The sequence below is a fragment of the Rattus norvegicus genome, chromosome 2, assembly GCF_021556685.1.
Source record: "Rattus norvegicus strain SHRSP/BbbUtx chromosome 2, alternate assembly SHRSP_T2T, whole genome shotgun sequence".
In the NCBI taxonomy this organism is placed as follows: Eukaryota; Metazoa; Chordata; class Mammalia; order Rodentia; family Muridae; genus Rattus; species Rattus norvegicus.
Genome location: NC_141535.1, coordinates 29,008,322 through 29,026,026, shown reverse-complemented (window position 1 = coordinate 29,026,026; position 17,705 = coordinate 29,008,322). Strand labels below are relative to the sequence as shown.

At 41.5% G+C, this 17,705-nt stretch overlaps 1 protein-coding gene and 1 long non-coding RNA gene across 2 annotated transcripts in view; one reads left to right on the top strand and one right to left on the bottom strand.

Moving 5' to 3' along the window:
* Sv2c (synaptic vesicle glycoprotein 2c) overlaps positions 1–17,705 on the top strand; it is a 192,516-nt gene that overhangs the window by 87,079 nt on the left and 87,732 nt on the right. The window contains 1 exon segment of the mRNA NM_031593.2: positions 7,947–8,127. Coding sequence (NP_113781.1) covers positions 7,947–8,127 — 181 coding nt within the window.
* LOC147996000 (uncharacterized) overlaps positions 1–17,705 on the bottom strand; it is a 44,443-nt gene that overhangs the window by 12,997 nt on the left and 13,741 nt on the right. The window lies entirely within an intron of this gene.

Genomic DNA, 17,705 nt, shown 5'->3' with positions numbered 1-17,705 from the left:
GAAGGGCCATTATGGTCCTTAACGTAATTGGCTGGTATGGGAACCAAACCAAAAACTTAACTTCTGTTTCCCTCCTGACTAGTGGTTGTTAGAAAGTGACGTTCCAGGGTGGACTTGTAACCTGGAGGTGCAGGTTTGTTTGGAAATAACCTGGAAACTGGTGCTAGATGCAGGTTTTGTTGTGGGGTAACCTGGAAACTAGTACTAGGTACCGGCCTGTTAGTTAGCTTGAGTTGAACTTTAGATAAGGTTCTCTAGGATGGAGTCTGAACCCAAAAGACCTGTTCTCTCAGAACAGCCTGTAGCCTGTGTCTTCTCCCCTCAAACACATATTAAACCCTAAGTAAGAAATTTATTTCTGAAGGTGTTTCTGTGGATAGCATGCCAACCTAAAAGGACTTTCAGGTTCGCATGAGCATACAGGTCACTTAGGAATCAGGATCAAGTGAAGAGTCAACCAATCAGCCTAAGAAAGTCCAAGAGCCTGTGTTTCTATCAAAGTCCTTGGCCCAAGGGTCAGACACAGTTTAAAGAGCAAAGGTCCAAAAGATGCAATTTCAAAGTCTGCCTTCTCACAACTTCCGGTCTTCTCACTTCTAAAATGAAGGGCTCTAGCTGAAGGTCCATTAATCACAGAAAGCAGAGAAGGCAGGTGCTCATCAAGAACATCCAGCCCCTTCCGTTCTCAAGGACTCCTCCTATAACACCATGAACACAGAGCAGCAAGGGAGACACGTGTAGAAAGTGCAGTCTGTGGCCTTCGAAAACACTCAAAATGTTTACATGATCAACAAATGAGAATTCTAATTTCCATGTGCTTCTCTCAAATAAGCGGTTTGGTAGGTGTAATCCTTTCTGTAGCTTGTTCAGAGGGATAGACTAATTACCAGTACTAAGTAAATATAACCCACAAAAGATACTTAAGCATTTTTTAACTAGAGCAAAAAGGGGAGGAAGATATAGCTTGATGTTACACTCTTTTATGATAAACCCAGCAACTGTGAAGAATCTCAGGATCATCCTGAGTCTTCTCTCTCACATGTTCCTTTCTGAATTTTTTTTCCTTGGGTTTTCCAGACAGGGTTTTACTGTATAACAGCCCTGGCTGTTCTGGTACTCACTCTGTAGACCAGGCTGACCTCAAACTTAGAGATCCACCTGTCTCTGCCTCCCAAATGCTGGGATTAAAGATGTGTGCTATCCCTCCACGCCCACCCTACCTCCTGCACAAGTTCCATTCTTAATCTTCCCAGAGTTGGAGTGAAAAATGACAGCCTCTGTCCCACTGACTCTTCTCTTGGAGGCCTCATCTCTTGGAGGCCTCATCTCCTCTGCTGGACAAATGACTCCTTAAACATGCTCCTTAAAATACCCTGATAGAACCTAATGAGTACATGGGGGACGCAGCACCCCAGATAGCTACCTAATTCACCAGTGTTGGCCATCTATCCCCAGGAGGCCACAGAAGGTCTACCCTGGATGTTACCCTCTAGCTTACTTTTTGATAAGCTACTCAGACCAGAAACTATGTTCTCCCAAGTGGCTGAATACCTAGGTGGGAGGAAAGCAGGGAGGGGATGGAGGAAGTGGCAAGTCATGGGTGGTTAGAGCCTATGGGGTGGGGATGACCTAGGTTAACTCCATTTGCCTTTGACACCCAAATTTACTTCCTTACATGGAACAAGGTTGAGGTAAATCAAACTCAAAGTAGCAATCCTAGTTTATATCACCTGCTTTTTGATTTGACCATAATATGTATTTCTGAGATGAGCTTGGCAGAGATAACAGTGGTAATATTCAAAATGGTAACCAGAGCATCCTGGGAATTGTAAAAGTTCTTTAATGGCACTAGGCATTGTCCTGTAACACCCGGTTTTAACCCAGACCAAGGGGCATTCCAAAGGAATTTTACACACACACACACACACACACACACACACACACACCACACAATTTGGATTGAATTGGCTCATTTCACCAGCAGAGAAATAACATCACTTTAGATGTCATGATATGAGTAATGTCTATTGAGAAGGGGGAAGTGTGTTTCCAGTCCTGTGATAAGGAGAAAATGATGTCAGCAATGGGTAAAGGCCCCATCCACCTCTCTGAAGTATCCCAGTCTGATTTGAAAGTGGAAAACACCAACACAAGGAGGGAAGCTACACCCTAGAGAAAGCAAGAAAGTAATCTTCCTTCAATGAACCCAAAAGGAAGAAGAGACTGACACAAACATAATTCTACCTCTAACAACAGAAATAATAGGAAGCAACAATCACAAATGACCCCAAGAAACAAGTTGGAGTAGCCATTCTAATATCTAATGAAATCTACTTTTAACCAAAAGTTATCAAAAAAGATAAGGAAGGACACTTTATACTCATCAAAGGAAAAATCTACCAAGATGATTCTCAATTCTGAACATCTATGCTCCAAATGCAAGGACACCTACATTCATAAAAGAAACTTTAATAAAGCTCAAAGCACACATTTTACCTCACACAATAATAGTGGGAGACTTCAACACCTCATCAATGGATAGATCATGGAAAGAGAAACTAAACAGAGATACAGTGAAACTAACAAGTTATGAACCAAATGGACTTAACAGATGTCTATAGAACATTTCATTCTAAAACAAAAGAATATACCTTCTTCTCAGCACCTCATGGTACCTGCTCCAAAATTGACCATAAACAAAACAGGTCTCAACAGATCAAGAAGATTGAAATAGTCTCATGCATCCTAGCAGATCACCATGGACCAAGGCTGGTCTTCAATAACAACAAAAATGACAGAAAGCCCACATACATGTGGCAGCTGAACAATGCTCTACTCAATAATAACTTGGTCAAGGAAGAAATAAAGACTTTTTAGAAATTAATGAAAATGGAGGCACAATACACCCAAACTTATAAGATACAATTAAGCAGTACTAACAGGAAAATCCAGACCTCTGAGTGCCTCCAAAAAGAAGCTGGAGAAAGCATACACTCGCAGTTTGGCAGCACATGTGAATACTCTAGAACAATAAGAAGTGAATATGCCCAAGAGGAGTAGATGTCAGGAAATACACAAACTCAGGGCTGAAATCAACCGATTAGAAACAAAACAACTATACAAAGAAACAACACCAGGGTCTAGACCTTTGAGAAAAACAAGATAGATAAGCCCTTAGCCAGACTAACCAGAGACCTTAGAGACAGTATCCAAATTAACAAAATCAGAAATGAAAAGGGAGCTATAACAGAAACCAAGAAAATGAAAAAAAATCATCAGATCCTACTACAAAAGCCTATACTCAACAAAACTAGAAAATCTAGATGAAATGGACAATTTTCTCGACAGATACCAGATACCAAAGTTAAATCATGATCAGATAAACCATCATCTAAACAGTCCCATAACCCATAAATAAATAGAAACAGTTATTAAAAGTCTGCAAACCAAAAATAAAACTCAGAACCAGATGGGTTTAGTGAAGAATTCTATCAGACCATCAAAGAAGACCTAATATCAATACTCTTCAAACTATTCCACAAAATAGAAACAGGAGGAACACTACCCAATTCCTTCCATGAAGCCACAGTTACACTGATACCTAAACCACACAAAGACCCAACAAAGAAAGAAAACTTCAGACCAATTTCCCTTATGAATATTGATGCAAAAATACTCAATAAAATCCTCACAAACTGAATCCAAGAACACATCAAAATGATCATCCGTCATGATCAAGTAGGCTTGAACCCAGGGATGCAGGGATGGTTCAATATACAGAAAACCATCAACGTAATTTGCTATATAGACAAACTCAAAGAAAAAAGACCACATGATCATCTCACTAGATACTGAGAAAGCATTTGACAAAATTCAACACGCCTTCACAATAAAAGACTTGGAAAGATCAGGAATTCAAGGTCCATACCTAAACATAGTAAAAGCAAGATACAGCAAACCAGTAGCCTACATCAAATTAAATGGAGAGAAATGTGAAGCAATCCCACTAAAATCAGGGACTAGACAAGGCTGCTCATTCTCTCCCTACCTATACAATATAGTACTCAAAATCCTAGCCAGAGCAATTAGACCAAAAAGGAAGTCAACAGGATATAAATTGGAAAGGAAGACGTCAAAATAGCACTATTTGCAGATGATGTGATAGTATACTTAAGTGACACCAAAAATTCCACCCAAAAACTCCTAAACCTGATAAACAACTTTAGCAAAGTTGCTGAATACAAAATTAAGTAAAAAAAAAAAAATCAGTAGCCTTCCTCTACTCAAAGGATAAATGGGCTGAGAAAGATATTAGGGAAATGACACCATTCACAATAGTCACAAATAATATAAAATACCTTGGGGTGACTTTAACCAAGCATTTGAAAGATCTGTATGACAAGAACTTCAAGTCTCAAAAGAAAGAAATTGAAGAAGATCTCAGAAGATGGAAAGATCTCCCATGCTCATGGATCGACAGGATTAATATAGTAAAAATGGCCATTTTGCCAAAAGCAAACTATAAATTCAATGCAATCCCCAGCAAAATTCTAACTCAATTCTTCATAGAATTAGAAAGAGCAATTTTCAAATTCATTTGGAATAACAAAAAAATGAGGATATCGAAAACTATCCTCAACAATAAAAGAAATTTTGGGGGAATCACAATCACTGACCTCAGGCAGTATTACAGAGCAATCATGATTAAAAACTGTATGGTACTGGTACAAAGACTGGCAGGTAGATCAATAGAATAGAACTGAAGACCCAAAAATGAACCCAAACAGCTATGGTCACTTGATCTTTGACAAATGAGCTCAAACCATCCAGTGGGGAAAAGACAGCATTTTCAATAAATGGTGCTGGTTCAACTGGAGGTCAGCATGTAGAAGAAATCAATCCATTCTCATCTCCTGTACAAAGCTTAAGTTCAAGTGGATCAAGGACCTCCACATGAAACCAGATACACTTAAACTAATAGAAGAGAAAGTGGGGAAGAGTCTGGAACACATGGGTACTGGGGAAATTTTCCTGAACAGAATACCAATGGCTTATGCTCTAAGATCAACAGTATACAAATGGAATCTCATAAAATTGCAAAGCTTCTGTAAGACAAAGGATGCTGTCAATTGGACAAAACAGCAGCCAACAGATTGGGCATAGATCTTTACCAATCCTACACGTGATAGAAGGCTAATATCCAATATATACAAAGAACTCAAGAAGTTAGACTCCAGAGAACTAAATAACCCTATTAAAAGTGGGGTACAGAGCTAAACAATGAATTCTCATCTGAGAAATATCAAATGGCTGACAAGAGTCTAAAGAAGTGTTCAACATCCTTAGTCATCAGAGAAATGCAAATCAAAACAACCCTGAGATTTCACCTCACACCAGTCAGAATGGCTAAGATCAAAAACTCGGGTGACAACAGATGCTGGGGAGGATGTGTAGAAAGAGAAACACTCCTCCATTGTTGGTGGGATTGCAGACTGGTACAACCATTCTGGAAATCAGTCTGGAGGTTCCTCAGACAATTGGACATTCCACTACCTGAGGATCCAGCTATACCACTCATGGGTAGATACCCAAAAGATGCTCCAACATACAACAAGGACACATGCTCCACTATGTTCATAGCAGCCTTATTTATAATAGCCAGAAGCTGGAAAGAACCCAGATGCCCTTCAACAGAGAAATGGATTCAGAAAATGTGGTACATCCACACAATGGATGATAGCTACTCATCTATCAAAAACAATGACTTCATGAAATTCATAGTCAAATAGATGGGATCAGAAAATATCATCCTGAGTGAAGTAACCCAATCACAAAAGAACACGCATGGTATGAACTCACTGGTAAGTGGATATTAGCCCAAAAGCTTGGACTACCCAAGATACAATTAGCAGACAACATGGAGCTCAAGAAGGAAGACAACCAAAGTGGAGAACCACTTACCAAAAAGTACACATAGAGGCACTCATGGCTTCAACCACATATGTGGCAGAGGATGGCCTTGTTGGACATCAGTGGAAGGAGAGGCCCTTGGTCCTGGGAAGGCCCGATGCTCCAGTGTAGGGGAATGCCAGGGTGGGGAAGCAGGAGTGGGTGGTGGGTGGGTCAGTGGGTAGCGGAACATTCTCATAGAAGCAGGGCGGGGGGGAATGGGACATGGGATAGGGGATTGCTAGAGGAGAAACCAGGAAAGGGGATAACATTTGAAATGTAAATAAATAAAATATCCAGTAAAAAATAAAGAACTGAGAAAAAAAGGAAAGTGACTTTGGTGAGAAAAGAGTCAGATTTCATAGCTGTTCTGACATGTACCATTCTCTGTGGCTGTGCGAGCACATCCTCAGTCTTGATGTGATGGTCAGAAGGCCTTGCCGAGTGTTCTCCTTCTGAGCCTCATATTGACTCATCAATTATGTGGTCAGTAATAACTAGGAGGATGTGAACATTTAAACGGGAAATTTCTTAAGCTAATCTCACCAATAAATTAGCCTTTTCCCCCTTCTTCAATGTCAGACTATCTGGAATGCATATTTAAAAATAGTACTTGGACAAATGATTCATGCCTATGGTCTTAGCAATCGTAGTCCTAATATAAGGCAGGAGAGCCATGGCAAGCATGCTCTATGTAGTGAGTTCTAGGCCAGCCAGGGAGGTGCAATAAGATCTTGTTCAGACAGAAAGACAGACAGGCAGACTGACAGACTGACAGACAGATAGATGATAGGTAGGTTGATCGTAGATAGATAGATAGATAGATAGATAGATAGATAGATAGATAGATAGATAATGGATGGATGGGTGGGTGGGTGGGTGGGTGGATGGATGGATGGATAGGTAGGTAGGTAGGTAGGTAGGTAGGTAGGTAGGTAGGTGGGTGGGTGGGTGGGTGGGTGGGTGGATGGGTGGGTGGGTGGGTGGATGGATGGATAGGTGGGTGGGTGGATGGATGGATAGATAGATAGATAGATAGATAGATAGATAGATAGATAGATAGATAGATAGATAGATAGATAGATGAAAGAAAATGGATGAAAACTGGAGGAACAGCCTCTTTAGCGCCCCACCTAGACCTAAGAAACCTTCACTGGTTGTGTCTTTTCTCTTAGGCGTTTTTCCATTTCAGAGAGGCTTCTGAACTGACATTTGCAACATCTAACATTGTTTCACCCTCACAGAGTTTGGTCTTAGAGGAGAGCGAATCAGAGAATTTGAGTGTCTGCTCCCAGTGACAACAAGAAGGACACCTTATTCCTAACTTTCCATTTGTTTTCCTTGGGGGAACCAAAGTCAATGTTGACACTTCTTGACCCATGGAGACAGTCCCTTCTCCTTGAACCCTGAGCTCTAAGAGCCTTTTAGGATGATAAGAGCTAGAAACTCTTTATGTTTAAGCCATGTGATTGCTAAGTCCACTTTCCTCAACTCCAGGACCTTCAAGGGGGACTAAACAGGGAGAAGCTACAGAATCATTTAGAAGGGTTAAGGTCTGGTTTGGCACAGGTCATCTGGTGTAAGCAGAGATCTGAAATAGTTTGGCGGTCCATTTGACCTTTGTGGGAGTGGGCATTTCTCATCCTGTCTGTCATGGTGACACACTGAGGGAGGGGAGTAGAGACAGTCAAACTCCAGGATTGCTGTGAGAGGTTTCACGCCTCCCCACAGCTTACTCGTTCACAAAGGGTTGGGGTGAAATGTGACCAACTTGTCTTCTATACATGGTGGGAAAGGAAATAACTCCCATCACCACCTCTGAGGGGTCGGCATGGCCGAAGTGGACTTCAAACTTGAGAACCAAGTACTGCTTCCCTAAGGATGTGCTTTTAGCGATGTTCTCCTGTTTACAATGCTGGAGTGTGTTCTGTGCCTTGTTGTTATGTGCTGTGTGTCCCCAATCTCTGACCTGCTCCTTTGTTTTCTGTGTGTTGCAGGCAGCATAGTGTACCTCGGGATGATGGTGGGGGCGTTCTTCTGGGGAGGACTGGCAGACAAAGTGGGAAGGAAGCAGTCTCTTCTGATTTGCATGTCCGTCAACGGATTCTTTGCCTTCCTTTCTTCATTTGTCCAAGGTTACGGCTTCTTTCTCCTCTGTCGTTTGCTTTCAGGATTCGGGTAAGGTTTTTCTCCTTCATATTTTCAAGTAATGTGTTTGCTCGTGATTGCACACGGTTTCACTCTGTAAGACCTCGGCACCAAGAAGGAAACTGTTAATGTATTTCTTCTGTTTTTGTGTCAGCCTAAGAAGCTAGAATGTTGATTCTTAGAAATGTAGTTTTCTACGTTTAAATCCAGGAAGGTACAGTAGCGCCTATGCTCCCGTGGAAGGGAGGAGTTAGGAATGGCTGATACGGGACTGGTTTTGCCTAAGTTAGAATTCTATTTGTACAGCAAAAAAAAAAAAAAAAAAAAAAAAAAAAAAAAAAATGTTCGAATGCTCATGTTTCTTCTGAAGATTTAAGTAAGGAAGAACTGTAGTATTACTATAATACTTCACATTATTTAGAGACTGCTCTGAAATCCAGGATCAGGTTGTCTCAAATAACTGGTTTTATTGGTCTAGGCGGCCTACAGGGGATTGACTAGGGGAAAAGGCTACTTTGGGAGGTAGAATAAGTCTGTCTGTAAATTCCGGGTTTGGACAGAGTTATCTAAAATTGCACTACTGGTCATGTGCAGGGACATAGGAGAGGCAATGATGTACAAAGACCAATGACCTGGCTCTGTAAATAGATCTAGAAGTGAGATAGAGAGCTATTAAATTCTTATTTTACCTTTATGAGCAGACAAGTTCTATACCAAATGAACAAAACTTTCACTCACATCTTTGAAAATGGTCTTGGCTCCTCAGTCAAGTAGCAGGCTGGCGCCACCTTATATACCCAAAATTCTTTGCGAAAGGGAGAAGCCAGGTCCCTCTGAGGAAAGATGCTGCTATGTCAGTGAAGATCTATTGTGAATATTGCTCACAATCTTCCCCAAAGGGGATGACTATGCTTCAAGAAAGAATAAATGTATAGAGGACAATCAGTGTCCCAGAGTTTACTGGATTGACTGGATTTTAGTAGAACAAAGTGACAGCATCATCTACCAGCGATATTTTTAGTCCAGATCTAGCTCCATCCTGTACTCGCTCGATCCTAAGGTTCTAGAACGTTCCATTGGAAGAGAGGTACCTGGCAGAGGTGAAGCATCATTTAGTAGAGAATCTGCCCGCCAGGTCCATTTATTGAAAGCTTTAAAACATATGAACCCTGGGTCACCAAGCCCAAACCCCGAATGCTGCAGATTTAGAACCAGGAACGATTACACTCAGTCCCATTCACTTGCCACATCATAATGAAGTCACCTGGGCATCCCAAATGCAAGACCTGTATGTCTTCCTCTAGAATTCAGCTTGCAAATGTAAAAGGCCATTCACAGGAGGGGGCTTCATTTCAGACCGAGATGTGCCTGGGCTTACGATTTCACTGTCTCTAAACAGACAAACATGAACCCCTTAGAGAGGATCACACTATGAGACTCAGAATGAATGACCTCATGCACATGATCCTCCTGCCTCAGCCTCTCGAGAGCTGGCGTTATAGGTATGCACTATCATGCTCAGATGTCTGCTTTTTTTCTTTTCACCAAGCTGAGTCTTGAGTGGTGTCTTCTTGGAAAATAAAGATATCCAGCTGGCACAGTCTTTGTGGTTTTTAAATGTTTATTTTGTCAGAAGAAAGATTTTCCTGCTGGGCACCTCAGTGTCTGTTGGGGTAAGAATAAGACCTCACTCATTGTCCGTCTATCTTTTATTTTCATAAATGAATCTCACACCAAGGCAGCACATGCCCTTCTTTTCCTTTGTTACAGACAATTAGAAGGCTGGGAAATGGAGTTGGCACCGCTGATTCATTTTCATTTGCCCCAGAATTAAATTATTTGTTTCCAGTCACCGTTAATTAAGGGGATACTAATGTGTTGGACGGCAGGCAGTGTCAGAATTGGGAGCTGCTCACTGAGGGCCTGGCGCTGTTGAGCATGACGATCAGGAGGAAGATAGAATAGCAACAGAGGGTTGGGGATTTAGCTCAGTGGTAGAGCGCTTGCCTAGCAAGCGCAAGGCCCTGGGTTCAGTCCCCAGCTCCGGAAAAAAAAAAAAAAAAAACAGAGATGAGAGTGAAGTGTGCTTTTTCCTTGTATTGGGGGAAAAAAAGACGAGTCATGTCCCGCAGTGTGGGTGGAGACAAGCCGCCAATACGTCATAGCTGTGCACAGTATGTGTTATCTGACGGGTACCAGCAGCGAGAGCACACCTACTGTGACGGATTCTTTGCCACCAATGATTATTCTTCCACGAGCTTTATTTTCACAACTGCTTTAAAAATTAGACACTTGAAAAATGTTTTCCCTTAACTAAAGAAAAATCAAGGCAGAGAAAGACTGTTATTTCCAAATGGTCCCCTGCCCCTGGGGTTTCTGATTTTTAGTCTGATTTAGAACTATGTAGTCTCCTGCTCAATAGTGTGTTCTCCTAAGAAATAATTTGCTGATCATACCGAGAAAGTGAAAATTCTGTAGCTTTTTTTTATGACTTTTAAAATATTTTTTTATCAAATACCTGAATTGTGCTTGCTTTGGGGGAGGAGTTGGGCCCAGCAGTTTATGAGAACTGACTCAGCTGAATCCCATTGGTCCCCATGAGGAAATACCGTCATCAGGTATGATTATCTATGTATTTTACATGAGGAGGGTAAGACACATCAAAGTGTGTTAAGTACCCAAGGGCACACAGTGAGTGATCTAGCCAGATTTTAAACCCACAGTGTCAGGCTCAAAAGCTGGTGGTCCTAACCACCAGGCCTGCTGTATCTGAGATTTTACCAGAAATGACTCTTGACTGTGTATGACACCAACCCCTAAACATGATGGCTAAACAAATTGGAATGGGAAGACTTTTCCCAGCATGTGTTTGACATGTATTTAATTGAAAACTAATCTCGAACCAAACTGTACACAGAGGAGTAATGCTTTCTTAGATTTGCTGTTCAACATGGTAACCAACTGGCCACAGGTAGCTACCAGATGCCTTAAACGTGATTTGCCCAGCTGCAATGCATTTATTGTAAGGGCAAAGATATATTACACTAAAATTTGAAGACTTGGTGCATGTAAAAAAAATGCACCAGCTCATGTACAATTTTACACTTAGTATACATTAAATGATAATATTTCAAATGTGCTCAGTAAATGAACATATATTAAATCAACCTCCCTGATTTTCCCATCATTTTACTATCTCTCTTATAAAATAACTATGTGTGGCTCTATTCACTCTATGCTTCTTTTGGAAGAGACAGTGCCTTTTACAAGGCTTTCTGATGCAAAGGTTGACCTTTTTGGCAAACTGTATATGTTTAAAGTAGTGTTGATCCCAATGGGAAAGGGATAGAACAAAATACCTTCCGCCCTCAGAAAGTCATGCAGTCATACATTAGCCATATGCGCCTCTAGAATTCTTCCTTGGAGCCCCTTGAGGATGGGAACTTACGCTTTTGTCTACAGCACTAACAACTGATGGTTAGTTCAACTGATGAAGAGCTTGAGAGGGTGGAGGGTAGATAGACAGATGACAGTGCGTGGATAAGTAGAGATTCAGAGTGAGGATGAGTAGATGTTTGCAACAAGTGACTGAGTATACCTCCCTCTGGTACCAGGCTGCTTCTGCAGGTGCATGTGTATCCACAGATGTAAGGGCTTAGGAGAACCAGACTGACTGTAAAGGAATTAGAAGACTGTAAAGGAATTAGAAATGCATCGCTGTGCTCTTGCTCTTTTGTTAGCAATGCACAGAGTTCCCCAATTGATATGTTTACAAATCAATGTCTTCAAATGACCAAGTTTTCTACAAAAACACTGTCTTTATAATTTACAGAGTATGGAGGAAATAACTTTCTGTATGAAAAAATGTTATTTTTTTTATGGTTTTGGAGATTGGAGAACTAAAGCTCTCCACTGGCTGAGGAGGTCCTTTCCCAGTATGTGTGCCTCTCCTGATTTTTATCTTGATTTATTATAGCAAGCATGTGCCCTCTAATCAGCACAGCACCTTCATTCTCTGCATCAACCTAGCCCAGAGAGTGTGCAGTCTTTGCTCTTTCATTTAAGCCATAGCAGCCATAAACATGGGTGCACAAGTATCTCTGTGTAGTGTGCCCTTTGGGTACAAGCCCAAGAGCAGCACAATTGCCTCTCATGAAAGTGCAAACCAGTGCAGCCATTGTGGACATCAGTGTGGAGGTTCCTCAAGAAAATAAAAATTAAAAATAGATACCAATGTCTTTTGAGTTGTTACTTTGGCTGTTTTTTTTTTTAATTTATTGATGCAATTTAAAGCAAAATGGCTACATAATTTGGCTGGTAGCAAAATGTCTCCCCTCCTCCACAAACACACTTCTGTTGGTTCTAAGTAAGGATTAAAAGGTTATTTTCCTTGTGTGTTATTTGTGATTGTGATGCCTGGCATAGACTAGACCATCCACTGTCTTTGCGTGTGCCCCTAATACCCATCTGAATAAAAACTGCTAGGGTCCTATCCTGATGGGTTTGAATCTTGCTTATCATCTGCACAGAACTTGTGGCTTTATAGTAATTCGTCAACCTCCTCCTTACTTATGTTCCCACATAGTTTTTCATTTCCTAACAAAAATGGAAGGTGGGGATAAAAGATTGAAAATTACGCTGTGAAAAAGCTACAATTAAAGTAGTTAAGGTATTCTTTATGTGCACGTGTTTGTGTGTTATATATATTGGATGCCCTATGGAGGCCAGAGATTGAAGTCTGGGTGTTTTCTTCTATGGCTTCTCTGCATTTTTTTGAGACAGGGTCTCTCACTGAACCTGGAGCTTACACTTTCAGCTAAACTGTCCAGCCAGCTCATTCACTTTACCCCTGAACCATCACCTCAGCCCCTGAATAAAATTATTCTTTCTTACGTGTTTACTGAAGGATTAAAAGTGGAACAAAATTACTTAGTAGAATCCTGCAATAAATTGAATAAGAATGGCCCCATAAGTCTTAGATATTTGAATGCTTGGTCCCTACTTGGCAGAACTGTTTGGGAAGCATTAGGAGGCGGGCCTTGTCGGAGGTGGTATGCCACTAGGGCCTCACTGTTTTGCAGAATTTAATCATTGACTGGTTGATTCTGTTACTTTGGGGGCCTTTGGCAAAGCAGTACATCAAAAAGAAGGTAGCCTGTGGTAGCGTGAACTGCTCACCTCATGCAAGCTAGGAAGTAAAAAAAGAGATCTTAAAATGTGAATGCTTCACTCCTTCTTTACAAGGGGAACAAGAATACCCTTGGCAGGGAAGAGAGAGGCAAAGATTAAAACAGAGACTGAAGGAACACCCATTCAGAGCCTGCCCCACATGTGGCCCATACATATACAGCCATCCAATTAGACAAGCTGGATGAAGCAAAGAAGTGCAGGCCGACAGGAGCCGGATATAGATCTCTCCTGAGAGACACAGCCAGAATACAGCAAATACAGAGGCGAATGCCAGCAGCAAACCACTGAACTGAGAATAGGACCCCCGTTGAAGGAATCAGAGAAAGAACTGGAAGAGCTTGAAGGGGCTCGAGACCCCATATGTACAACAATGCCAAGCAACCAGAGCTTCCAGGGACTAAGCCACTACCTAAAGACTATACATGGACTGACCCTGGACTCTGACCTCATAGGTGGCAATGAATATCCTAGTAAAAGCACCAGTGGAAGGGGAAGCCCTGGGTCCTGCCAAGACTGAACCCCCAGTGAACGTGATTGTTGGGGGGAGGGCGGTAATGGGGGGAGGATGTGGAGGGGAACACCCATAAAGAAGGGGAGGGGGAGGAATTAGGGGGATGTTTGCCCGGAAACCGGGAAAGGGAATAACACTCGAAATGTATATAAGAAATACTCAAGTTAATTAAAAAAAAAAAAGAGAGAGAGATCTTGAAGGAGAACCCACAACCACCACTCTATTAAACAAGCACAGTCCCTAACTACTAAATACTTGTCTTTATGCCCAGAGAGAAGTGTAGTCCTCCCCTCATCAAGGAAAGTTTTCCTTGTAACATCTGAAGACTGTTACAAAAAAACTGAACTGAACTGACACATCTAAGGCTTCCACACCAGAAACGGGAACATTATAGAACAGGGGGCAGATCCAGAAGATCAGGGAGTCTGCGGTGAGATTGTCTCTGGTGATGTTGGAAGCGACAGCCAGAAAGTCTCACCAACAGGACTGCCTAAGCATGAGCTGAACAAGAACACCGGCAGACATCCCAATGTGGATGGTGATAAAGCTCAGCCCTACCTACACAAAGAACAACAGGCAACTAAGGAAAGCTGAGAGTGGGGGTCTTTACCAGTGGAGAGCACGCCAATTGGCTCTCCAATACCAAATAGTCCGCCCCAAAAACATACACACAAGTGACAGCATACAGACTGAGCAGGGTGTACAGATATAGACCTAAATGCATATAAACATATGCATTTAAAAACAATGAAAACGAGGCCATGAATTTGAAAGAGGCCAAGGAGGGTTTTAAGGGAGAACTTGGAGAGAAGTAAGAGAGGGGAGAATTATTTAATTATACTGTAATGTCAAAACCAGAAGAAATATTTTTAAAAGACTGGAAGGTCAGATACTCGCCTTCAGAGCACATCCCCATTGGCCATGACCTCCAACTTGATTCCACCTCACAAAAGTTCTGGCACCTGTCAAAGTTGGGAAAGCTAGGGACAAAGTCTAGGATGTGTCGGTCTTTGGGGAAAATTTATCAAGCCAAGGCAGCCTGCATACCACCCTATGACACAGCCCAAGGACAAATGTACCCTCCCCATCCAGACAGGAGCATTGTGGGGGTTAGGACAGCCAAGCTTTTTTGCTTCTGGAACGACTGTGCAGACAATAATCCTTGACATGTTCCAACACCTGCTGCACTAACCTGATTTAACATACCTGCTTCACGTTTCCCAAAAGAGGGGGAGTCTTGCCTGCAGTGCTGGTGTGTTCTTTGTCTTGAACAGTGTCCCACCCCAGTGTGTCTTAGATTTCAATACCTGTATTGACTCACACATGCAGCTAAGGAGGTCTGTGTACTGGATGGAAGCCCCAACTTGTTCTAGGAGTGTGCTTCAATGTGTAGCTTCTTATTTTTACCGTTTCATAAATATTGTTGTAAAAACCCGAAGTTAGCATTACTTATTAATTATTTAAAATTTTACTGCTTCAACTCTAAAATTCCGATTATTGACACTCAAGTTCATTCGCACAGATTTATATAAATTTATAAGTGGGTTGTTTTCTTCCTGTGTAATGTGGACTCCAATGACTCTTCCTTCTGGGTCTCCTATTACCAACGATGATTAAGATTTGACATTTTGGGAAGTTCCTAGTATATTAATACCTGTACTGAGGAAGTTACACTGTTTGCTTTCTTTTGTAAACATCCCATCACAGACGGGCTTGGAAGTAAGGATCCTGAGTAGTTTTAATAGCCGCATTATGAACAATATAGTTTCCATGCTGAGGGAATTTATGGATGTCTGACTCATGAAGTAGTGAAAAGGATAATTATTTAATCCTTGCTTTATGGATTTTTTTAGATGTAAAACCAATTATATTCACTCATTAAATCTCCATTCACTGTAGCTGTTTCTTATCCTTGAGACTGTTGACCCTCTGGGATGTGTAATTCTTTCTTCCCGGGGACCTGTCCTATTCATTGAGAGACATCTAGCACCCTCCCTGGCCTCTACCTCCTTGATGCCAGAAACACCTCCTGAGTCAGTTAGACTACTAACATTGCCTCTGGATAGTTCTAGATATCTAAATTTATCCCTAGCCATGGTCAAAGGAGACAACCAAAAACAAAACAAAAAAACAAGAAACAAAAAACAAAAACAACAACAACAAAAAAAAAACACCTTTAAAAGCTACTGATGCATGCACTGTGAGAACTCCCACCAAAATATTTATCTCTGATGTGTTCTCAGAAATTGTATCCTAATCGCTTCTCGGCCTTTTGGCTAAGATCAAGTGTAGAAATTGTATCCTAATGTGGGAAGCACCATCAACAACCACCAATAGTTGGATGTGTCCTCCCCTTGTATTTTGCCTTTCTAACTAGCATATGGATTTCCATATATGTATATGATTGTGTTTTGTTCACACTTGCCTTCCATCCTCTCTTGTCTGTCCATGTCCTGTGACCCCCTCTTCCCCCGATGTGTCTTCCTTCTGCTTTTGGGCTATAGGTACCCTTTCGTTAATCTATGTCCGTATATGAGAGAAAACTTGCTTGTCTTTCTGAGTCTTATTTATTTTGACAATGGGAAAATCCCATGACATCCACCAATTACTTAAGTTCATTCTTCTTTATGGCCCAATACAGCTCTGCTGTATATATGCACAACACTTTATCCCCTCACCAACAGGACACCTCCCTTAGAAAGGAAGACCACCCAACTCAAAATATCAATAGTTGGTAGACAGTTGTTCTACATCTTGGCTTTTATGAACAGTGTCACAATGAACATGGGTATGCAGGTGGCATGCTGACTTAGACTCCTTTGGTATACACCAAGAAGTACTATAGTAGGATTGTATGTGGCAATTCCATTTTAAAATCTTTAGAAACTCAAGAATAGTGATTTATACGCTAACTGACCAATTTAGTTTTCAAAACCTACTTTAATAAGGGTTCTTAAATGCTTTAACCTCCCTTCTGGCCCACCACCCACCAGAGGTAGAGGAAAGGAAAGGTTAACAGAGCAAAGGAGGATGTGGACCTGTTCAGAAATAGTTCTTTGGAGAAAATCCAATCTGCGTGGTCAGGATATATCAGCAGTTCAATTCTCACAAACCAGCAGCAGCAGCAGCTCGATCCTCTCACAAACACCATTCACACAAATCAGCAACAGCTGAAGATCCAGAAGAAACCACAAGGCTCTGCCAATCAGCCCAGATCTGAGGATGTGGCAAGAAGCCACCAGTGGCCTGAATCTGCAGAAGCAGCAAGAAGTCACCAGAATGAATGCCACCAGAAGTTTTTTTTTTTGGTGTTTCTCTCTATTAAATCACAACAGATGATAACTAACGAAGACTGGAAAGGTGAACCAACCCCAAACAGTATCAGCAAAGCCCAACAATGACCAGCAAAGAATGGCGAGGCGCACCAATACCATCCAGTGTCATCCACCGTCCATTGGGCTGTATTCATATCCCTTCCAAACATGTGTTTTCTCAAGCATCTGCTCTAACAGAACATTACATGCCCCCTTTCCAGGCTGCCTTCAGAAAAAACACCATGTGTCTGTTTTTAGCAAAACACCCTCCAATATGACCGCTTCAGCAAAAATATCCAGAAAAACAGCACACAACACAACTGAGTCTCCAAAGAAACCAACAATTTCCACTATAAACTTCTAATCCCTAGCTGTGTCTAAAGGCTTCATTTCCACCTTCTCTTAGTCCATATTTTTAAAACTTTCTCTCTGTTTGTCTACCTTTCTTTCTGCCTGTCTGTCTTTCTTTCTGGTAAATTCTGATTGGACCATCACTGAATACCTTAAGATAAAGCAGCAGTGGGGAACCTTTTTGAATTTTCAAGCAGTGGAGGCTGGACTGTGGGCAGCTTCATCTTAGCATAGCCATTTTT